General features: G+C 32.1%; 8 protein-coding genes across 8 annotated transcripts; 5 read left to right on the top strand and 3 right to left on the bottom strand.

Annotated features, from left to right (window-relative positions):
- Positions 1 to 1,293: 1,293 nt before the first annotated feature.
- Positions 1,294 to 3,237, bottom strand: BX663DRAFT_506961 (Arb2 domain-containing protein). Its single transcript, XM_051527258.1, has 12 exons — positions 3,074 to 3,237; positions 2,924 to 2,995; positions 2,750 to 2,867; positions 2,630 to 2,689; positions 2,501 to 2,546; positions 2,328 to 2,429; positions 2,229 to 2,271; positions 2,104 to 2,155; positions 1,957 to 2,036; positions 1,802 to 1,902; positions 1,664 to 1,748; positions 1,294 to 1,598 (listed from the first exon to the last, which is right to left on the bottom strand). Exons 1-12 carry the CDS (start codon positions 3,183 to 3,185, stop codon positions 1,417 to 1,419), a joined length of 1,053 nt encoding a protein of 350 aa, XP_051383561.1. The 5' UTR covers positions 3,186 to 3,237; the 3' UTR covers positions 1,294 to 1,416.
- An 851-nt stretch (positions 3,238 to 4,088) lies between these two features.
- BX663DRAFT_567748 (uncharacterized protein) lies at positions 4,089 to 5,271 on the top strand (the record flags this gene model as incomplete). The annotated part of the gene is made up of 4 exons (XM_051532100.1): positions 4,089 to 4,234; positions 4,561 to 4,580; positions 4,648 to 4,719; positions 4,776 to 5,271. 4 exons carry the CDS (start codon positions 4,089 to 4,091, stop codon positions 5,015 to 5,017), a joined length of 480 nt encoding a protein of 159 aa, XP_051383560.1. The 3' UTR covers positions 5,018 to 5,271.
- Positions 5,272 to 6,253, top strand: BX663DRAFT_34778 (uncharacterized protein). Its single transcript, XM_051522164.1, has 2 exons — positions 5,272 to 5,841; positions 5,908 to 6,253. The coding sequence occupies exons 1-2, from the start codon at positions 5,525 to 5,527 to the stop codon at positions 6,062 to 6,064; spliced, it is 474 nt and encodes a 157-aa protein (XP_051383559.1). The 5' UTR covers positions 5,272 to 5,524; the 3' UTR covers positions 6,065 to 6,253.
- Positions 6,254 to 7,228: 975 nt separating this feature from the next.
- BX663DRAFT_433296 (uncharacterized protein) lies at positions 7,229 to 7,616 on the top strand (the record flags this gene model as incomplete). Its single annotated transcript, XM_051522986.1, has 2 exons — positions 7,229 to 7,371; positions 7,430 to 7,616. The coding sequence occupies 2 exons, from the start codon at positions 7,229 to 7,231 to the stop codon at positions 7,614 to 7,616; spliced, it is 330 nt and encodes a 109-aa protein (XP_051383558.1).
- Positions 7,617 to 9,548: 1,932 nt separating this feature from the next.
- Positions 9,549 to 9,909, top strand: BX663DRAFT_424316 (uncharacterized protein; the record flags this gene model as incomplete). Its single annotated transcript, XM_051522431.1, has 2 exons — positions 9,549 to 9,579; positions 9,662 to 9,909. Coding segments are annotated over 2 exons (279 nt in total), but the record flags the coding sequence as incomplete, so codon positions are not given.
- Positions 9,910 to 12,605: 2,696 nt separating this feature from the next.
- Positions 12,606 to 12,953, top strand: BX663DRAFT_433021 (uncharacterized protein; the record flags this gene model as incomplete). The annotated part of the gene is made up of 1 exon (XM_051522968.1): positions 12,606 to 12,953. A coding segment is annotated over one exon (348 nt), but the record flags the coding sequence as incomplete, so codon positions are not given.
- Positions 12,954 to 15,140: 2,187 nt separating this feature from the next.
- On the bottom strand, positions 15,141 to 21,027 carry BX663DRAFT_560534 (uncharacterized protein). Its single transcript, XM_051531895.1, has 21 exons — positions 20,791 to 21,027; positions 20,223 to 20,686; positions 20,048 to 20,134; positions 19,923 to 19,989; positions 19,501 to 19,836; positions 19,085 to 19,434; positions 18,287 to 18,999; positions 18,124 to 18,213; positions 18,012 to 18,068; positions 17,877 to 17,933; positions 17,743 to 17,808; positions 17,628 to 17,687; positions 17,522 to 17,572; positions 17,422 to 17,466; positions 17,007 to 17,366; positions 16,710 to 16,930; positions 16,514 to 16,600; positions 16,386 to 16,454; positions 16,243 to 16,326; positions 15,592 to 16,180; positions 15,141 to 15,477 (listed from the first exon to the last, which is right to left on the bottom strand). The coding sequence occupies exons 1-21, from the start codon at positions 20,971 to 20,973 to the stop codon at positions 15,284 to 15,286; spliced, it is 4,230 nt and encodes a 1,409-aa protein (XP_051383555.1). The 5' UTR covers positions 20,974 to 21,027; the 3' UTR covers positions 15,141 to 15,283.
- A 26-nt stretch (positions 21,028 to 21,053) lies between these two features.
- Positions 21,054 to 23,423, bottom strand: BX663DRAFT_506929 (glucosidase II beta subunit-like-domain-containing protein). The gene is made up of 8 exons (XM_051527257.1): positions 23,261 to 23,423; positions 23,080 to 23,202; positions 22,659 to 23,000; positions 22,294 to 22,596; positions 22,108 to 22,236; positions 21,850 to 22,009; positions 21,702 to 21,776; positions 21,054 to 21,634 (listed from the first exon to the last, which is right to left on the bottom strand). The coding sequence occupies exons 1-8, from the start codon at positions 23,346 to 23,348 to the stop codon at positions 21,370 to 21,372; spliced, it is 1,485 nt and encodes a 494-aa protein (XP_051383554.1). The 5' UTR covers positions 23,349 to 23,423; the 3' UTR covers positions 21,054 to 21,369.
- Between the last annotated feature and the right edge of the window lie 7 nt (positions 23,424 to 23,430).

Genomic DNA, 23,430 nt, shown 5'->3' with positions numbered 1-23,430 from the left:
CGATAAGGATGAGCATTACCATAATGATCCGATTGCTGCTGTTGTTGATTCATTGGTAATACATAAGAAGGTTGCTGAGAAGAGGAAGAAGAATATAAACTATTTTGATAAATGCCTTCCACTAAATATCTATTATTAATAAATGTAATGCATTCATTTTTATGTACTTTTATAGACTTACTTTATATCTATATTTGTATATCTATCTATCTATATATGTATATATGTATATGTAAAGAAAAGAAAAGAAAAAGAAAAGAAAAACAAATAAATATATATTTTTATATATTTTTATATATAAAGTTGCTTTTTAATGACTAAAATATATAAAAATATATATGTATAAAGGGGAAGGGGGGGAAAGGAGGAGGAGAAAATAAGGAAGAGGAGGTAAGGGAAGAATAATGAAAAAAAAAAAAATAAAAAAAATAAAAAAGAATCATTTGAGTGACGGAGTGAATTCTTCTTTATAATTGATTATGCTGCAAAACAGTTGACTTGACCTGCATATTGTTTATAAGTTTTTCGAAATAGAAATTTATAAATGGCTATTCCGTACTTTAACTAGGAAAATAAAATAAAATAAAAACAGGCTCTTTCCCTATAACGTAGAACATACCGCAATGATTAAAATACAACCAATCTGAATATCCACATGGCAACTAATATAAATAAACTCCTTTTGATAAAGTTATCATTTGTTTCTATGACGATAGCACTTCTTTTTTATTCACTTTGAGTAACGGTTTTAACTATAAATTGTTTTAATCTATTAGCTATCAAATAAATGTGAATATATATATACATACATACATACATGTATACCAGAACTGATTATTCCATATTTTATACAAATATATTCTTCTTCTTTTTTTTTCTTTTCTTTCATATAATACTAACTTTAATAATAATATATAAAAAGAGAAAAAAAAAGGGCTTCCTTTATCAATTAGGAAAAAAAAATGCAATGCAGAGTGATGCAGTATAAACCACATATATTGTAACCATATGCATGATATACTTTTATGAATGCATCATCTTTTATACACAATAGCATTTAAATATGCATATAAAAAGAGAGTGAATTTATTTGACAGTCTATAGATATATAATTATTAAGAAAGAAAAAAGTGCTACAGTTTATAATATAATGACCATTAAAAAAAAAAAAGATAATTTACTTTTATTATTTGTTTTGATCAGTCATTTTATTTCCCCCACACACATACGCACACACTCTCTTCCTCTATTCTCCCCCTTTTTTTTTCCTCCTTTCCCCTAAAAATATCATTTTGAATGACATAAAGGAGCTACACAAACATAAAAATGCTTTATTAATAAAATCGATTCATGCCAAGAAAGCTTTATTTTAGTTGCAGCATTCATGAAATCGTATGTGTGATACAGCATCTACATTCAGTCAATACTTAGTAAATCAACATTCTTCAATTCTTCTATTTCCTCTTGTGTCAACTCTTCAATTTCATCAGCTTCATCCTCATCCACAATTTCTGGCTCAATATCTCCCATTTTAACATAAATAAATTTCATAATATCATCTAACATCTTGTTTAAAGTAAAGTCTGCAATTTCTTCTTCTATTTTTTTTATTTGGAATAAAATAAATACACGATTGCACCACAATACTTTATAATAATCTTACCCGATGATATACAAGTACAGCCAGATCGAATATCAGTTACTATTTCCCCCTTTTTAGCCTGTGACACTACCCAATTGACACAATTCTATAAAGTACTTAATATGTCTATAATGATCAGTTTACAGTCATTTTACTTACATCAAACATAAATGTACGTTTACTTCCACCATTTATCATATCTTTTGTATGTACACTATTAACCATTGCAACAGCTTTAACACGTTCCTTTATGAAATCAACTATATAAAGTGTTTAATGATCCTTCTTGTTTCTATTCATATATATATATTTACAATCATTGTTTAACGCAAGTGTAAAGCCGTATCCACCCCATCCCATTGCAATAACAGCTATTTTAGAGGCTTGGGCATTTCTATATAAACATACCAAGTAAAAAACAAAAAAAAAAAGAAAGTAGAAAGTAATTTTTCGGTAATTACCTAATTACATGATGGAATACATATTCACAATGCATTTCAGGAGTTTCATTTTCTACAATATATAAATGCGTATTATTATACATGTCACTCTTTTGTATAGTTCTTTTTTTTATATGTATATATACCTGGTACAACTGTAAGTTTAGTTGTATGTACTTCAGGTGTTTCCTAATAAATGAATCAGTATTTATTATTATAAATAATTTATTTAAAAGAACTCTTACCCAAGCACGGCCATTATACCAAAAATTGGCGTTAGGATTTAATATAATAGCTTCGTATCCATGTTCTTTGACCATGTCTGTAATTTGCATCATGGACCCAGACTATATTTTTGATTATATAATTTATCAGTTAAAACTATTCGAGACTAATTAAATGGACTATGTTGTTTAACCTTTATAGTTTCATCACAAAGGACTCTTTTACTCCATTGACCTATCCTATATACAATACAAAGATGTAGAAACGTAAGCTGTACATAAATAATAATAATAATAACAAAATAGATGGTTAAATAATTTACCTAGTGTTATTGCCTGGAATCATGATTAGCAATTTATCTTTTGTTGTCAAAGCATTAGGACTAATTCAAATTAAATAAATGTTATAATATACATGTAGTATGATTTTTGTTTCCACTTACGTTGTGTAAATATAAGAATGAGCATCAGTTTTAGGATTGGCATCAATAGGCACAATTAATTTTTGAAAATTATAAGGTTCTGATTGAAGTTGCTTTTCGACTTCATCACCAATAAGTTCTAAAACGAATAGTGTTAATCAAAGTCGAGTCCACACAATAGTTCTTTTATCTTACCAATGAATTTATCGTAACGTTTTTCATTATAAGGTCTATCTTTCGGCAAATAATCAAATAAATAGACTTCATCTATAACAAAGGAACTATTAACAATTATTTAATTTTCTCTATTTAATAAAAAAAAAAAAAAGGGACAAACTACAATACCTGTATCTTTACTTCTAATTTCACCATTCTCTTTCAATACATAACCAAACTCATCCAAAGTATTAGGAATGGGTGGCTTTTCTTTTATTACAGGTTTTCTTCTTCTATACATTTGTGTGTCAAATAAAAAAGAAAAATACGCCAAACACGAGAATAAAAAAAAAAATTGAAAAGACAATGTTAGTATTTTTCCGAATCAAAATTAATTTTCAGACGTTTAGCGTACCTTTTTTGGAAAAAGTAAAAACGGAAATCAGATAAAAGGAGAGACAAAATATTAGATGACTTAAAATGCAACTATAGACTAACAGGTCACTTATTTTTTTTTTTACCTCCTGCCTACATGGATGTTACTTGCGAAGGTTTAGCTAGCGTATTATTAAAAAAATCCATCTTTTGGTGTTGATTTAATTGTACAATGGGAAACCAATTTATGACTGAGCAAATTCAAGGATTTTTTTTTTCGATTTAGGGGTGGATTCTAGTGTGATATTTGACTTATGTTATGAAATAAATAAAGTAAAAAAAAAAATCATGAATTAATGAGAAAGAAGTTGGGAAGAATTTTATAATAGAATAAAAGAATGTAAAGAGCTTTTTACTACTACAGAATATATGTTTTAAGTTTGTATTAGGAATTTAGCCTAGCTCCGAATGTTGAACTTCTAAATTATCAGATCATACACTCTACAAAACGTCTGTGCATGGGCCTTACTATATAATCTAATCTAATACTATAGAGCAATAAGGTGTCAAGTAAATAAAATTTCTTTTAGAGGCTAATCTAATCTGTTCTTTGCTCAATGTAAGTTAGCTAACCTAACTTACTTTGAGATTAACAACTTGAGACTTCATGCTTTTACCATCATTTTTTATTATTTTCACAGCTATAGCTCGCTTGTCAAAATATATTTAATTATTTCATACTAAAATAAATCTCAATATAGCCAGTCAATCATCTCAAATATGAAAGAAGGAATAAAATAAGACTATTGACGTTGTAGCTTCTTCCATAATGCTTCCATCAAACTATTTGCTCATTGAAAGCTGTTATCTGATATTCCAAAAAACTTTGACACTACATTCTGTCGTCTTAATATTTGAATTTCAGACTGTTCTATGCTCCTGGAAGAAAAATAAGGAAGTATTTGCTACATTGTTGTCAAATGATGAGCTCTGACAAGTTCCTAGTCAACTCAAAAACCTCTCTCATTCAACCAGGACTTTCTTAAATTCATTCTGTAGCATAACCAGTATCATCTGAGGTGATCACATTTATATAAGACACTTTTTACATTATATTCAATTGCATAAATCAGTTAATTAATGTGACTGTCAAATCTCAGCAAAAGTTGTCAATCAGGATCTTGAATGAACAACATTCTTCTCCTTTTTTTGTTTCTTTTTTTTCAACCTTTTTTTTCCTCAGATAGTACAATGTTTAAAAAGAAAGTTAATAATAATCTTGAAAGAGTTTGGAATTAAAGAAAGCAGGTAGAAGAACAAAGTAAGATACAAATACATTAGTTTAACAGCAAAAGACTAACCTGTACTAGATAAAATTAAATGTAAAGATTGTAATGATCTTGGCCATTGCATAAAAGGTGGTCATATATGTAAGAAGTATCAAGATAATACACCACAAGGTAACGTTTATGTAAGCATTTATAGAGCAAATATTCACAAGAAATTATTTGGTTAGTTGGAACTAGTAATAAACGAAAGTGTCGGCAAGATGATAACTTGAAACGTGTCAAGAAAATGGCAAAATACAGTCGGAAAGATGTTGGAGAAGGTTCAAGTCAGGTTGTTTGTTCCAGTAGCCATCAGTATGGCCATAGTGCTTCTAGGTCAAAGGATTGCCCAAGCCATAAACCAACAAAGGCTGAAGAATTGAAAAACATTCTGGGAAATAAGCCTAAAACTGTTACTAAAAAAAATTAAATTAGACACAATCCTCAGAGCAGAATACAAGCAAGCCATTTTGAGAAAAATACAAATAGTATCAGAACAAGTCCGTGATATTATGATACGTGCACAATTGTTTGTAAACTATTATATCATCAGCCATTCCAATGGCATTATCGATAAAAAGCTTTTCTCTCATAACTTCTGGTATAGCAAAGCAAGATTAGTTTTAAAAGATAAATCAAACGCAAAACATCTTCCAAGCGATTGCTTGGAAAGCTGAAACAGCTTTTCTTCAAGATACAATGCAACATATGAAATGCGTCCGAAAATAGAAGGATATAGCCACTGCTTAATTGCTGCTTGTGTTGAAGCAACGAGTTAAGTGATGCTTCTTTGTGTTCTGTAGACCCAAATAGAGGACAGGTGTTCCTAGCTGCCTATGGTGAAAGTGAACATTCTCATCAGATAAGAAGATGTTCAACAAAAGAATACTATACACTGACAGGCTCGAAAAAACATGAAAAAGGAGAAAATAAAAGAATGGATAAAGAAAATATAAAAAATATTCTTCTCGGCATTCCAACATCCAAGACAGCTAGTATTTCAAAATACTTACAATATGTAACCTATGTTCTGTTGCATTTAGATAGAATACTAGCTTTTAATCATTTTTCGTCTGCTGAAAACCGCTTTCATTCATATCAAGGCGTTCAAAGGGAAAGAGAAGAGATAGTGAATATTCTGGTAAGTGGAGGCCGCAAATACAATAGATCAAAAAGAAAAAATACGAGGAGAAACAGAAGAAAGCGCAAGAGAAAAAGAAGAAACAACAATATCTCTCCTGTCGTCAGTCTAGTGTATGAACTTTTGATGGAATGCTGGAAAGAAATAATATTAACTAACTATTTTATTTACATGTATAGAAAAGCTGAGCACTATTGGGAGAAAGAGCCCTTTTCTTGCAACAAAGCCAAACTGCCAATTATTTCTTTCGGAAGTGCTATGTTTGGTAAAGACCGATGCAAGATCAACTCTTATCAAACAGGCCTAACTGGAGCTCTCTACCGACAGCTGAAGTGAAGACAGAAGACAGAAGAATGGAGATTTGTTGCTTGCATGGGTGGATGAATTTCAAACATCTAAGGTAATACTGTGAAATTTTCTATTTGTAATTACAACTAAATATATAGTAACGTAGGTTTGCCAGTCATGCCAAGCAATGTTTCTCACGGAAGCAATTTTCAGCATCCACAGAATCCTTGCCTGACAAGGTTGTGGGATGCTGTGGCAGCGCGACATTAATGCTTCCAAAAACATTCAACAAATCTCCAAAGCTGTACTTCACGGTAATGGTCGACCAGCTGTCTTCAAACGGAGCTCCAGTTAGATGTCCAACTATTCTATTATATCGCCATATCGAACATGGTTTCTCTTTCAGTGATTTAGATTTTTACAGGTAAGTCTGAACCCAAGGCTAAACACCCTAATTAATTTACATTCATTCGTCTGTCTAAACTAACATTCTGTCTCAATTTAATTTCTCCTTTGTCCCATTTTTGCATCTGTAACTGAATTTTCTTTTTTATTCATCCAAAAAAGGTAAACAAACTATCTGAAAATTAATTTTAATTCGTCCTTTAAAACGTTTCTTTATGCATCTCAATTATACCAAATAATCGATAAAAAAGATGCCAGACATTGTAGAATGTAATTGATTTTACCTGTTTTTGAACTTTTTCTTGATAGCTATACTAAAAGTTTATTTAAATTTATAGCTATGGAACAATTCATTGAAGAAACCAGGTATCCAAATCTCATCAAGTTCGTTAATGAGCAGCCGGAAACAGTAAAAAATTATATCAAGCATTTTAATACTGAAGAGGACGCGACAAAAAATCTACAACACAAAATGAAAGTGGCGTTTCGTAACGTTAAGGGCAAAAAAAAGAGAGGACCAGGTTTAGATGTGAACTTGGGTAGTCTTTTTGCAGCAGCCAAGGCCGAGGATACTATAGTAACAGAGAGCTGGAGTACGTTGGGTGCATCAGTATCAAATATTAGCCTTCAATTAAGAGAAAGATCAGAAGTAATTACATATTTTAATTCAGTACTACTAAGTTTTCAAGTGCTAATTATATTGAATAGAGTAATATACAAGCTGATAATATGGAACCTGAGAATGCGGCAATGGAAGAAGCCATATTAGAAGAAGACTTAGATGAGGAATATTCCACAACAAATATTATGACACAGCAAGCAGAACCCGACGATTATATTCTTGAAAATGGATTCAACATATCATCACAATTCAGACAGTTCAATTTAGAATCAAGCAAAAAATCAAAAGAGTCAGGGTTTTACGTGGATGGAGATTTACATCAAATATTGTAAGCTCAATTACTTTCACAATAACATAAAGATATACTTTTAACAATAATTATTTAGGTCCTTGTCTCACGTGTTGTTACTTAAAGAGAATGAGCATGACGAAAGTGTAATAAAAAGTTTTGGACTTGAAAACTTAAATAGTCTACACAAAAATATACTTCAAAAATACGTTGTTAAAAATTCAGTAATGGAAACAACAACATTCAACAGTATTATATCGGTATTACGGGTAAGTCAATGCTAAATGATACACTTGCGTGTACACTCTAGAATTGACAACAATCTGTTTTTTAGGAATTAAATAACAATTCCAAAAGAAGATCATTTGAACGAATAAATGATACAGTATGTCCGCCGTCAATTGGACGAGTTTTTGAAACTCAATTGGACATCTTTTGATCACTTTTTTTGATCATTTTATCTGAGGTATATTTTATTACTTTTTTTTATACCATTATTTCGAGATTATTTTTAAAATGAGCATAAATATTGTTTATGAAGATGGTGCTGGTAATCTCATTGATGAACAAGGCAAGCAAGCAACAACATATGTTGAAGAGAAGTCTTTTCGTTTGTAAAGATTAACAGATCTTCGAAAATACATTAAGAATAAGGGTCTCCAATTTGAAACGATCAGTTCAGACGATACAGTCATGAAAGAGGCTAGTCCAAAGAAAGAAAGACCTCTTGAGTATAACGTTTATACAATGGAAGACCGTAGACGGTACTTTTATTTTTTGAAAGAAAAACTCATGAAACCAAAAGATGCAGCCATAGCCGTAAATGTAAATTATAACACAGCGTGCAAATGGAAAAAGGCTTACGAGGATGATCCGGAAAGGAAGATTCCTATCAAAAAGACGAACCTGAATCCCAACATACCAGGCAGTCAACTGAACGAAGCTCATAAGGTCTATCTAACCAGTTTTTTTGATAATGACTCACCTGCAGCAATCCAGAACGTAGTTGAAAGCTTGACAGCCAACTTTGCTGGCTTACAAATAAAAAAAACAAGAGTAGCCGAGTTCATGAAGGAAGAATGTAATCTCAGCATCAAACTTAATAACCAACACCCTCTTGCCAGAAACGAAGATAAAAATCTTAAAGTTCTTGCTGAATGGGTTGAGAAATTGATCAACAATGGCGTCAATTATCTCGACACTTGTATATTTGTTGATGAGTCCGGATTTGATATTAATATGTGATGTAGTCGTGGTTGGCCATGGCGCGGTAAAAAAGCAACTACCACAACTCCTTCCACCAAGGCTACCTCACATACTGTTCTTGGTGCAATATCAGCTAATGGTGTCGTCAATGTGAGTATGCGAGGCGAGAATCTGGAAATGTTGAGAGAAGGAAAGTTGTAGGGGCCAAAAAAAGAAAGGCTCCTGAAGATAAATTAACTATTCCCAGTGGCACTACTGGCGATCATTGTCTTTTGTTTCTTAACGATACTATGGATATTATGGATGAGTTCCCAGAAATGAAAGGATTTTTTATTGTTGTGGACAATGCTCCAATTCATATTCCTGCTATGATTGGCCCTGTAATTGTAAGTCGGGGTTCTAAGCCATTATATCTTCCTCCCTACTCGCCCGAACTCAACCCAGTAGATCAATTTTGGTTCATTCTTAAGGGAAAAGTAAAGCGAAGTAAACTTAATGACGTTGAAACGCTTACTTCAAGAATTATTGAGGCCAGTGAAGAAGTACCTGTTGAGCATCTTCAAAATATTATTCAACATTCCGTAAACCAGTTTAGCAATTGCTTGAATAATGTCCCTCTATAACTTTCCCTTAACATTATTTAAGGTATAATATTTTCAAAAAAAAAAAAAAAAAAAAAAAAAAAAAGATCCAAATGAATTTCAAACAAATGACTAATTCAGTTTCAAAAAAGTGGGCAAATTTATTCAAAAATTTGACCAGTTTTTCCCAATTGATGGTGGACGCACTGCATTGCCAAATTCGCCAACAATAAAGATTACAAAATAATCGATATTTTAATCAATTGGTAACTGATCAAATAAAACTAATCCTTAGAATTCGTTTGATATACTCAATTTTTACATTTAATAGGCTAAATAAATTACCAAATCAGGAACGACTTGAAGAGGATATAAAAGAAGCAGAGCTTATTGGTACTTTTCTCGACCCAGTTCTAAATCCAATATTTCATGATCCTGAGAGGAACAGATTGTTTCGGTGGTAATTGAAAATCCAATGCTTTTTATACATACCATTTATTGACGATTTATTTCCCAAATTAGGCTTAACACTGGTGTTGAAGATACTGAATCTCTAAGACCTGATGGTAATGTGTTTGAATTAGAACAACGGAGGATAAAATTTTCTACTGGATATGTTGAGGTAAAGCCTGATAAAAGTCGTTCTGACACATCAAAGACACATGAGGACCTTTTGAGATTAGTAAATTTCTGTAAAGACACTCTTGACAACAAAGATGTGAAGTCGATGATTGCTGTTCAAGCAGTAGGTAAGCCTGAAGTCAAATACCAATTTTTCTACAATTTTGTTTACTATTCTTTTTTTTTTATATGTATATGATAAAGGATATTATGTCACAATTTATCTGTTCTCTCTTGAAGCCACTGGGCTTTATTTGCTTACAGAACTACACGCTTTTAATGTCCCGAAAACTATATCTGAATTACCACAGTTTGTCATGCATTTTGATGAAATCAAAAAAATAATGGTTTGTTACCAAGAAAACTGTGTCTTAGCAAATGATATTCACAAGCAATCAAGGAAGAGAAGATCTCTTCAACAACATAATATTCGTAATATTATGAATGTAAAGAAACCAAAAAAGTTACGTTCATCAATTGCTTTTAGATAGTTGTAAATATTTAAAACACTTATTTATATGATAATAAAACGTTGTTATACCTTTGATAATAAATAATTATATGGCATACACAACAGTTAATTTTTGAACAAAGTGCTCATGATCCAGAAAAAGTAGATGTTATTGTTATAGAACAAGCTCTGCATATAAGCATAAATAATATTATAAAAGATGAATTACATGATAAAGAATAAAGTATAAGCCTGAATATGAAATAAAACTCTGTATATAACATCTTGTAAATAATATAAAACTTATTGACATCCAATTGTCTAGATGTATCAATTATAAGACATCATATCATTTCTAAATATTTATTTTTATAACCTTGATAAAGGATTCAGGTCACCTTTGATCCAATAAAAGAAAACTATAAAAAATATCAGGAACATACACTCAGATCAAACAATTTAAAACCTTAATCAGATCATTATAACACCCAATAAATAATCCATAAATCAGTCTCTTGAATCAACACAATGTATATCCGAAGACTAATACTGTTTCATGACTCATGTTCTTTGACGGTTATTTTTACTTCTTTGATTCAGGATTCATTAATATAAATAGAAGCAGTTGTGTAGACACAACATAATCTTTAACCTTCAATTCTTATTTTTATTTTACTTTTCTTTATTGAATAAAACACAGTCTCCAGCTATACTTCCTTTTGTTCCCTTTCTCTTTTTATTTCTCTTTAATACGTTCCATCACAATAAGCATAAGCCCATATACGTACATGGACTTATAAATATTACTATAATGAGACATAAGGACGTTGTCAAAAAGAAACAAAATATTGATATTTAGAATAATAGATGACAGGAATATAACATTTTAAAAATACTGATACATGAACTGAAGCGAGTAGGCATATAACTATCAAAATATCAGGGTTTTAAAAATAAGCAAATAGAACAAAGTACAGTAGATTTTCGGTGTTGAAACACCTGCAAATATAAAGCATCATTGCCGTTATTATCACATTTTGATTAAATAATGACATACAGGCTCTTAAATAAACTGTCTTCTCACACAAAACATAGAAAATAACTAGTACCTTTCTCGCATTCGGGTTACCATTGGTGTATAACTTATAACTGTGCTTATTAATAAACGAGAAAATAAGTACTACACGGCCATCCGGTCATAATTAGTGAAAACTTTTTGCGTGTTACAAAGTAAAACCCAGTTGAATAAAATTTAATTCATTTTATAACATTTACAATCAAAATTTATACTAAAAAATATGTACTTCGGTAAAAAGAACACCATTTTCAAAGAAACAAACGAATTTCTAACAATTATGACTACCGTAGTAGACAAAATGGTGATGGATATTCAAGTTCTCCAACTGGATGAACTTCCCAGGAATCAAGCTTCTGCTCCAACCTCTTCTACAGCAGAGCCCACATTCAAGCTTCCTGAAGCTTGAGAAAGATTCCAAGCAACAAGAAAGAGACGATTCTACACTGAAGAAGTCGTAGAGACAGTTCTAAAGCTGTACTATGTAGACAGTTTTCCAGCTACAAAAATGGCCCGAGTTTTAGATATGCCAGTATCCGCTTTAAGGGCAATTGTAAAAAAAACACGAAGAGTTTTTTGAGCCTGTTGTACACAGATCGCTTCCCTTGCCAAATCTAAGCAAAAAAAAAAAAAAAAAAAATAAATAAATAAATAAATAAATAAATAAATAAATAAATAAACTACAACAGCTTCAGAAAAAAAGCTCGCTTTAGTTTTTATATTTAGTCCTATTAAATTTTTTAAATAAAGAAATCTATCACTGAGTTGGTTGTACCATCGATTTCTCTTAAGGAACTTTTAAAGAACTCTAAATATATATATATATATATATAAAACGTCTTGAAAAATAGAATAGAACAAATTAACCAATAATAAAAATTAGTTTAGCAGAAGCCTTCAGAAGCCAAAACAACAACCTTTAAATACATCCAATCTTGTTTAAAAGAAAACAAAAATATTGTATGCGACCCTTCTGAAAATAGCGGCTCTGCCTCCAAGTTTGCATAGCTAATTTTCTTAATATCAGATTGAAGAGTTTCTGTACATTTTTTTTTTAAAAAATTGCACACTTGAAAAAAAAAAAAAATGCAAAGCTCAATAATTGTCTCAGGAATTTGGTTAATTGTCATTTTCAGAAATGTTTCCACAAACTCTTTTGTCCGGGGCCGCAAAGTTAAATGGCAATGGGCGCAAAGTTGATGGCAAGGCGCAAAGTTAATGGCAGTGGGTGCAAAGTCTAAGGTCGGAGACCGCGAACTAAATTTCTAAAACTGGAAAATTACATTTCCAGAAACGTAAAACCATATTTCTACCTATGCTCCCAATCGAACGTAGTTAACTCATTAGATGGCAGCTGGGCTGGCTACCTGGTGATACTCCTAAACCTTGTCAATGCAAATTACACGATCTAACAAAGAAACACAGTATTCATTGCCTGCGCATTCGTTCTCAATTACACATGTTACAAGACGTAGATGACCCCATCTCGTGTCTTCTCAATCGGTTTCCCTCTCGACCGCCCAAGTCACTACATACACAGGCCTACTGGCGAATACATTGGATTGCCATCCAAAGATTCCTTTATAAAGTTGACATGCTACAGCATGGTGCTCCCTACGATGATTTAGTCCTATCTAATCTATCTTTAAACTCCTCTTTTCTTCTCTGGTTTAGCCAGCATTCATAGACTCCCCTCTCTTTCTCTTTTTCTATCCTTTTTTCTTCCACCCAAGAAGGTTTTTTTCTCTAAATACAGATTTGAACTGGTTCAGGCAATTTTAGCATTCTCTTTTTTCTTTTTTGAATAAACATATAAATACAAATGTAATTTTTTTTTTCATCAACTAGAAACAATAAAAAAATTCTCTATTTTTTTGACCTGTGTTAGTTTCTGTTTTTTTTTTATTTTTTTCTTCAAGAGAAGGAATCCAACATTGTGCAGTGTACAACTCCATTGTTGGTAGCATGTAAGCATCCGTTTCTGTGTCCTTTTCTTTTCTTTTCTTTTCTTTTCTTTTATTTTATTTTATTTTTCGCATACTTGTGGCAATTAGGGAATAGTCCAGTGCTCAACTCCTACTTTGGTATCTTGTAAGCGTCTATTCCTGGGCCCTTGTTGAAAACAGCGTTGAAGGTATCTGTCAAAATCATTATTCCTACATGTATGATATTGCTTCTAAATTACTAAATCGTGTTCATCACTTTAGAAGGATGATCATGTACAGCCAATTTTGAGAATGGGATAGCTTATTTTCTTCAGCTGTATATCTGAAAGCATATTGTTCCTTGTATATTCTGAAGTTACTGCTTTGGTTCACCTTTCTCTTGGATAACAAATCGATATATTACCACCATAGCGCTTTAAATAATATACTGTTAAACATAATGGTTAGATTATATATTCTTATCTGTATTCTTTCTTCTCATGGAACATCTCTATAGTTCATATAGCGGGGAAATCCATATCTATTGATATTTAGCGCTTTCGGGCAATCCGAAATGGCGTACACAACAGTTAATTTTTGAACAAGGTGCCCATGATTCAGAAAAAGTAGATATTATCATGACAAGGTTTGCCTTCAAAAACTTTAATCTGAGCAAATATATAAAAACTGTACGTTTTTCTTAAGCGAGCCATGTTGCTTTCCAATCCTGCTTCAGAACGAGCGAGAATCAACGCAAGAACAGCTTAGGGATGGGTAAAGCGAATAGACAATGATTCAGAATGGGATATATACGGCCAGCTTATGAACAAAGTCAATCGTGATGAATCTCAACTATAGGAAGAGCATAAGTATTCCCTGATTCACTTTTTCGATGAGCAACTTCAAGCAACAAGAACGAATACCGTTCATAGCCTTACCGCAACATTCGAGGACTTCAGCTTGAAAGAGTCTCAGGTACGTTGGCACTTTCATAAAAGATCAATACAACTTGACAGTCAAGCGGACCGCTTGTCGTCCTGTGGCTAAAGTCTCTGAAAGAAAATGCGCATCAAGAGGAAAGAGTGGGTCGAGAAATAATCTCAGACAGATATGGATTATCTAAGTAATTACGTCTCTTTGAATGAGGTTGTATTCGATATCAAAATGGAGACCTTTGACGGAAAGATCTGCAAAAGGTACTTCAGCCATGGTTACTACACCATCGACTCGTGCAGTATCTCAATATCATTCTTGGGACAATCTCTGCCATGAGTGTAATGAATATCAAGATCATGCATATCTTTGTAGCTACAGGAATTGACACCCCCTTCTTCCTGCAAAATTTCCAATAAAGTGACATATTTGCTCAGGTTCATACTTATCCTTCCTTTTCTTATCATCTGAAAGAGAAACCATGGCTAAATTAGTAGTGATCTCCTCTAAGTTAAGTTCTTGTCCATTTGAATGTTATGAACGGGGTGATGAAATCAGTTAATGTAGTAATCTCACCGCATTCATAACCTAAATCCATATCATCCTCAGCTTCACTTTCAGCATAAAATTCAAATATGGGTCGATAATTAGTGCAACTCATTCTTCCTACGAAAATATTGATCTTTTATATGTAATAGTCTAATGAAAAATACCCAATATGGTTATGGAAATGGGCTAGTAAAAATTTATGGATCTCTCTTGGGAAATTTGCAATGGTCTCTAAATAATTTTGCAGCCGTCTCGTTTTAAGTAGATTTTATTTTTTCAACATTTTTATTTTAGTTGTCGACAGTGAATTTCTAAGTTACCGCCAATTATATTTTAGTTTTCGACAATTACCTTTTTTTAATAATCGACAATTGCTTTTTTTTAAAAAAAAAACCGACAATTTTCACAAGTATGACTGTATACTCTCTATAGACACTAAAAAGATGTACATAAATAAACATATCTTGCTGTATCACGTTAAAATTTATAAATGTTATATTAGTATTTATTACTATGCATTATAAATTATGTATATGTATGAACCTTGCTGTGTATTAAACAGTAAAAGTATAAATATTATGTATATGTATATAGTATTATAAGATGACACTTAATCATCTTCTGATTTAAGAGTTTTTAATAAATCAGCAGCAGAAATATCTACTTGGCTATTCTCTTCATCTTTTCTTTGTCTTTGCGCTCTACTACGACGTCTTGAAGTACGAACTTCAATTTCTCCTGTTCTCAGCTTATCTAACAAATTATCCATCATACAACGATCTACTTCACCTTTACCATCGGCATCTTCATTAAAAAAAAAAAAAAAAAAAAAAAAAAGCTGTGAGTAAAATGAAATACACATACACAAAAAAAAAAAAAAAAAATAACTCCTCCCCCCTCTCCTCCCTTCATTATTACCTGTACTGATTCCTTGAACAGATTTTCGTTTTTGTTCTGCCTTTTCCTTTTTCAATCTCATACGTTCCTTTCTTTCTTCTTCCTCACGTTTTCTCTTTTCTTCACGTTCTTGTTTCATTGCCAACTTTTCTTCTGTAGCAGCAGCTTCCTTCCAAGAAATGACAAATCGTGAAAAGGTTCCAAAGAAATCATCAGGCCGCATCACTTTCGGGTTTTCTCCATAATAGATCATGACATCTTTCCAACCTGCATCCATATTAATATAAAGTGTTTGAAGATCCTCAAATCTGACTGAGGCTCTTTCATTATACTCAGTCATGATAGTACAAAACTGGTCTGCTTCATCTAATTCAACATCCTCTGGCTGCCATTTTGTACCCAATTCTAATGTAAGTTCCTTAAGCCCCTTTCTCATCTCAGTATATTGCTGTACCATGTCATTAAGACTAGCTGTAATACGTGCTGCTTGCTCAATATCTTTGAGATCTTTTAAAAATTGAAGTAATTGAGGAAATTGTCGACGTACAATACCCGTTACAACATGTAAAAGATTTAACGAAGAAATGTTGGATGCCTTGGTATCTACTAACTATATAAAAAAAAATGTTACTATAAGTATTCACTTTTTTTTTGTCTTTTTGTTATTCTTACTTTGTTTATACTTGAAATACGCATACCAAATGCACCACCTTGTAAACTAGATGCATTCATATAATTACCCAAAAGCAATATAAGCTATTATCAAATTATAAGATATTATATCTTTTCCGCTTTTATATCTATATCAAACTTACACATAATAATTCTTTCAAGCTCTTGGAATTTTTCAAAGCATCAGAAACTTCAAGTACAATTGTCATATTCTACATTTTTTTTTTAATAAAATAATTGCTTTTTTTTTTTCAATAATTCTAGGCTTTACCTTTTCTAGTTGTTCAAATTTTTCCCAGAATTGAATTCTAAACAACATAAACTGAATACGGACTTCATATCGATACATCTTGAACATCTGTATGAGATACATCATTAGATCCTACTGCATCCTTTTATCTCTACCCCCTCCCCTCCCATCCCCACATTATTTATTTTTATTTTTATTTTTTATGTTTTTAACCTACTTCAATAGTAAATTGTTCAGGAAGATCTAACTCTTCACAAACTTCAGGTGATTCATTTTGGTATTTTTCCATCATTTTTAAATCGTCATCTTTACCAGGTACATAAGCAAGAAGATTACTCAAGAAGGTCTCTGTACAAAGTTCATCATTCACTTTCATAATTTCATATCGAACACTTTCATAGCTGGAATAGGATTTGATCTTTGGAAGAACAGCCAAATCTAAAAAAAAAAGGGTGTTTTCCAAATTAATTCCAAAATTCAATTTTTTTTTCTTTGGTAATTATAGTTGGCTTACTAATGTTTCGAGATTTTTCTTTAGTTAGGAATTTGATTGCATCCTTCTTTTCTTCTATTTTAGCCTTCAATCGTTTTTCAAAAAAGGTATTGACTTTTGCAGGGAAGAGATCTTCAATTTTAGCAAAGACACCATACTTATCAAGATCATCTTCAAGTTCAGTTTCATTGACGTCTTCAAGTTTCCAAATTGTGTTATCTACATTGCGTGCATCCAATTTTTGCCACTGAAGGTTCTTTAGTTTAATTTGTGGGTAGTGGCGGAGCTCCTTACGAATAGGGCCTAAAGGAACTGGAGGTGCATTAGGCCCCTTCATGCCAGGAGGGGGTGGGGGAGGGGGAGGTACAGCTCCTCCAGGTCCTAGATAATGATATCAGTAATGTACATTATATCTTTATGAATGTTTTGAACTTACCAGGTGGTGGTGGCGGTGGGGGCGGAGGCGCAACCCCTCCAGGCCCTAAACAATATTATCAATAACATACCATATATTGTTATATATATTTAAAACTTACCAGGAGGAGGAGGTGGTGGTGGAGGTGGTGGAGGCGCAGCTCCTCCAGGTCCTAGATAATAATGTCAATAACATACCATATATTATTATATACGCTTAAAACTTACCAGGAGGTGGAGGAGGAGGTGGTGGTGGCGGAGGAGGTGGGGGTACAGCTCCTCCAGGTCCTAGATAATAATGTTAATAACATACAATATACTGTTATATACACTTAAAACTTACCAGGAGGTGGAGGAGGGGGAGGAGGAGGAGGCGGCGGCGGTGGTAATACTCCAGAAGGTCCAGCTGCTAATTAGTGCATTATTTTATCAGAGTTAATAATTATATTAAACTTATGATTTGCAAATAAAACTTACGTGCAGGTGGTGGTGGTGGCGGTGGCGGTGGTGGCGGTGGTATTAATGCTTCAGGTACTAAGTTAGTATAATAGAAAAAAGGCATTGTTAGAATAAATTCAGTATATTTCAAACAGAGTATATTATTATATTTACCATCGGTAAGTACAGGAGATGAAGTAGGTGATAATGATGAAATTGTATCTTCAGATTCTAGTTAATAAAAACATGTTGAATAAGTATATACAAATACATATTAAAAGTTTACCAATATTCTCAACTGGTGGTATTTCTTCAGTTTTAAGTGCAGGAAGCGGTGTAAGATTAGGCTTTTTAACCTTTGACTCATTATTAATAGCTAAATGTAAATCCCCAGATATTCATTATTAATGATAAAAATCAAAATGATTATATATACATATATAACTTACATATTTCAGTAGTAATAGTAGTGTCTCCATGTTTGGGTAATGTAGGAGGCAAATCATGATCAACAGGTTGTTGCTTATTTGGATATTGTGAAGAATATGGTATAGGAGTAGAACTATGAATATCGAATCCTCCAGATCCAAGTGGTGATGTTTCATTATCATATATTTGAGCGGGGTATTGCGATGGATAAATAGAGTCATCTACATTAGGCGTCTTAAATTGTGGTATAACAGCATTGTTATCAGATTTACGACTCGCTAATTTCCATTCCTCTCCTACAACAATAGGTGCAGTTGTGGATGTTGCTGCTATATTCGTATAATTCTCTAAAGACTCAGTTGCCTCTCTAAGTCTTTCTTGCAACATGGCAATTGTTTTATTTGATTGCTGTTGTAATGCCCTTAGAGCAATATTTTCCATTTTATAATTACTTTGCTGAGCACTAGGCTTAGCAGCGCCAGGAGCTCTTTTTAATGCTTCAATTTGTTCCTTCAGTTCTTTGTTTTCAGCATTTAATCGTATGGCCAATTCACGATCCTCTTCTGCTGTTTTTGCTATTTCTTGTAGTCGATCAAGTTCATTAAAACGACTTATCATTGAATTAACGGAAATCCCAAAAGCAGATGATCCCAATTCATCAGCGCTTATTTTTTCTCTACGATCCATGACAATATTAAAAACAATTTCACTAATTGCTTGATGATAATGTGTTCTAAAAAATAAAATAAAGTAAACATTTTTATTCCAAAATTTGCAAGAAAAGACAAAAAAAAACTTATACTTATCAAGATATTTACTTTCTTTCAGGCTCACCTTTAATCAACAGCATACTTCTAAAAGTATGAAGTAGGTATTCAAGTGCATTAGGCGCATCGGCAATATTTTCAAGTATAAGATCCAATAACTCATTGGGTTGAGAAATATCATTATACATTGACATTTCATCGCCAAAAGCTTCATCCATATCATTTTCTGCTCTTCTGTTGTATTTCTCTATTTGATCGTATAATGCAGGATCATCTAATCTTTCTAGTTTTCTAAATATACGTTCTAATCCAGATGCTTTAAACTGACTACGCAAATAAACTCTTTCTGTTACTTCAGTTGGTATATGAACGAGTGAATTAATCAAACTAATATTAGAGATCTAAGCAAATAAAAAAAAAAAGAATTATTATCAGTAGTTCAAGAATCAGTTGTCTTTTTAATTTACACAATATTCAATTAAGTGACTATCAGGCGGAACATAGATATTTAATTTATGATAGTCATCAATAGATGGTGATCTTATTGTGCCAGTTTTACGTGTACCGTCCAGCGTATGCTCAAAATCCTTTAACCATGAATCAAATATACCAAAATCTTTTCTATGCTTTCTCAGCAATTCAAAGCCTTGCATTACAATTGTATGACCGAGTGGCACATCACAGTGACACAAAAAGAGCAACATATCACATATGATTTTCCTTGCTTGCCATTGTGGACAAATAATTGAAAAAACAAATGAATGAATGTATTCTGGATTTAGTATTGCTTCACGAGCTCCCCACTATAATAATAATAATAATAATAAAAAAAGATGATGAATAAATACATACATATTTTTATATATACACATATAGGTTATAAACTTACTCTTGCATTAATCAAAACTTTGATACATTTAATAAGGCCATATTCCAATTCTAAAGTTTGTCCTTTTCTATAGAGAATATACATGTAAATATATAATAACTCGTAACGCATTTATAACTTTTTACTTTTCCGAATCAGGCTTTTTGTTTAAATATGATAATCCGCTTGAAATAACCTTTAACCCCTTTAAATCAGTGAATCGAATAACCCAACTATGTAGAAAAAAAAAAGTTAATAAACACCGAACAAAACAACCAGGTCCCTCATAACATATTATTTAAAAAAACATAATTTGCTTACTCCAATGGCCGTGTTCTGAGACTAACAGCTAGATTATCAGCTAAAGTAGGCGTCACAGCTCTCAAGTCAGGTTCCATAAATTTACGTATATAATATTCTGGAGTATTTTTATCTGTATTTGTTGTAGATACTTCATAGGATATATTAGTAGGTATTGTTAATAGGGTTGCACTAGGCTGAATTACTTCTGATACTCGTTTTCCTACAGGCGCTAAATGACTACTACGATATGTATGTCGTTCTACAGCCCGAGCAGTTGAGTCTCGAGTTGCAGACCACATTTCACCTGCTAAATCTGATAGTACTGAAATTAATGGCGGCGCATTATCATTATCAGTCACTGTTGTTCTTCGACCGGCAACAACTTGCTCAGCTCGTCGATCTTGAATAATCATAGCCCATTTTGTTTTATAATCCAGAGACATGAGCGGTTTTCTTTTCTCCTCATCTAAGCCTCTTCGAACCTAATAATAAATAAGTTCATGTGTGTGTGTGTATGTAAGAAATAAAAATAAAGATATAAATAAATAAACTTTTATTTGCTTTGTTTTTTTTTTTTTTAACTTGCCAGCATTTGATCAAAGAGTTCATCTATTTTCTCATCCGTATCTGGCATAGGTTCGTCACTGATTACATCGTTAGCTCCTTGACTTTTCCTGGATGAACTATCTATAGACGACCTCGAAGAAGCTGATGAATCGAATTGACTAGTCCCTTTTCTTCTTCTAAATGATCCAAAGAAATCAGACATGAATCAAGAAAGAAAAAAAAAAAGAAAAAAAAAGTCTATTCTGTTTTATTTCACAGTATATTAAAATGAAAATAAAAAATAAAATAAAAAAAAAGAAAGGAATAAAATAATGTTAGATTAATATTATGCTGACTAAATTTGTATATCATGATTTTTTTTTTGAATTTATTTTTAGCTTTGTTCAGAAGAATGGGTACAGGCGGCGCTAGACAATCAAATAAATTGCATAAGTTAGCTAAAATAACCCAAGATGGATATTTATAAAAATAAGGTCTGCAGACATTAGAAAATATTAAGCTGAGTTATACAACATATTATAACAGGTAACTTAAAAATATTACATAAGCACTCATTTTCAATAATCAAATGTTTCTTTCTTTGGATTTTTATTTTTATCTAAAGTTCTTCATGAATTGGTTTATGACTGGTATTTTGATCACGTTCAATTTCAGCAATAGATTGACAAACAGCAGGTGATAATAAACGATAATGGTATTCACATTTTTCGGGTTCTGATACTTCAACAATCTCATTCTTTACGCCACATTCGACAGTTGCCTTCACACTTCTTTCAGGTCCATTCCAACAACGTGTACCATGGGTATGAATATGAGTCTTGAAACGATCGACACCTTCTTTCTCACCAAACTTCTCAAATTTACTAATATAAAAGGGGAAAAGGGTTGGTTTAAAATCTAAAAATTTCGAATAATATATCTTATTTTTACCCTAAATGTGTACGAGTACTATCCTTATTACTCTTTTGATAAGCATCCCCGAGGAAGCAAAGTGAGTAAGTGTACCTATTAAAAGAAAAAATATAAGTATGTATACTAAAAAGAAAAACTAATTCTATTTCTTTTTTTTTGAACTTACTCTCCTTCATCCTTTTCAATACAAACATCTTTAAGTTTTAACCATTCTTTGTCTTGACCGTAATCAAAAGCTAAGTTATCCGTAATCTTGTTTAAATCAGAATCGAGCTGATTAATTTCATCTTCAATAGTTCGAATCTGTTCACGAGTTTTTTCCAACGCTAATCAGTTAATAAATGTTAGTTTTATTTTATTTTTTTTTTCTGTTTCTTTTAAATGCCAAGCACTTCTAATAAAGGAATAAAGAAAGAAAAAGAACCTGTTTTATGATCAACAACGACAGTATCCTTATTGTCAGACACCAGTTTATCCAATACGCCATTTTTTAAAGCGGTTGGAAGAACTGATTCTAATTTCTCAAGAATGACATCAAATACCGAATGCTTACCTAAGCAATATATATAATATATAAACAGAGAGCAAACAAAAAAGAGTCAATACTTACCTTGATCGTTTTGTAGATTTTTTTCAGTAGAGGATTGAGATTCTTCTTCTTCTTTCTCCTCTTCTTCCTCTTCTACTCCTTCTTCTTCTTCACTAGTGTCTTTAATATGTTTGAGATCTTCATCAATCTCAGTCTCGACTTTAGTAAAACGAGAAACAAAATCATCAAGGCCCTTAATAGCACTCTTTACAGCCATATCATGGAAATTATGATCATGATCTCGCTTCATATCTTTCAAAATATCCATCAATACGTGAATCTCTCGCTTTAAAATAACTACATCATTTTTTAACGTAGCAATATCTATGCTGACATTGGGACATGTTTTCGTTTTTGATGAGTTGATTCTAATTGTTTCATTTCACGTTGAAGTCGAAGTAAAGCTGATTTCTTCAAGACTAATTCATCTTCAAGTTTCACTTGTTCTTCCTCCCACAATCTGATTTGATTCTGTGCTTCCTCAATCAAGATCTTTTTAGCAGTAAGACCTGCCTGAACAGATTCCTTAAGACTTGTTTGTTCTTTTTGATAAGCTTCACCAACTACTTTACAACGGTTAGGACAAGTAATGAGATCACCATTTTCATCAGAGCCATCACAACAAGCTTCGTCACAAACACCATCATTGACAGAAGAAGATTTGATGTAGGATGGAATATGTCCTACGTTTTGACAATAAAAATAACCATTCGGGCAAGCTGATGTACCTGTATATTATTTTAAGTCAACCATGTGAATTGGCATGTAATAAAATGTCAAAAAGAAAAAAGAAAAAGAAGACCATACCAGGCTCATCTGAACCGTCTGGACAATCACAATAATCGTCATTAATTGCAGAATAAGGAATTGTTTTCGAACCATCAAGACAAGTCCATGTTCCTTCTTCTGAGGGTTTATACAGAACTTGTTCTAAATATGAAAGGGTAAGTTTATTCATCTCTATATAAAAAATTTATTTGGTAATTACTTTCAGGAGCTAGTCCTTTTATATTTGAAGCTTTGACAAGTGTAATTGCTGCTAATATACATGGTAATTTATATTTTAACAAGACCATGTTCCTTTTTTTTTTCCAATAATAATAATAATAAAAAAAAAAAGAAAGAAAGAAATCAAAAGAATTGAAAAGAAGAAAAGGA

This window comes from Cokeromyces recurvatus (genome assembly GCF_025118155.1).
Source record: "Cokeromyces recurvatus strain NRRL 2243 chromosome Unknown BX663scaffold_10, whole genome shotgun sequence".
Classification (NCBI taxonomy): Eukaryota; Fungi; Mucoromycota; class Mucoromycetes; order Mucorales; family Mucoraceae; genus Cokeromyces; species Cokeromyces recurvatus.
This window is presented reverse-complemented; position numbering and strand designations above follow the sequence as displayed.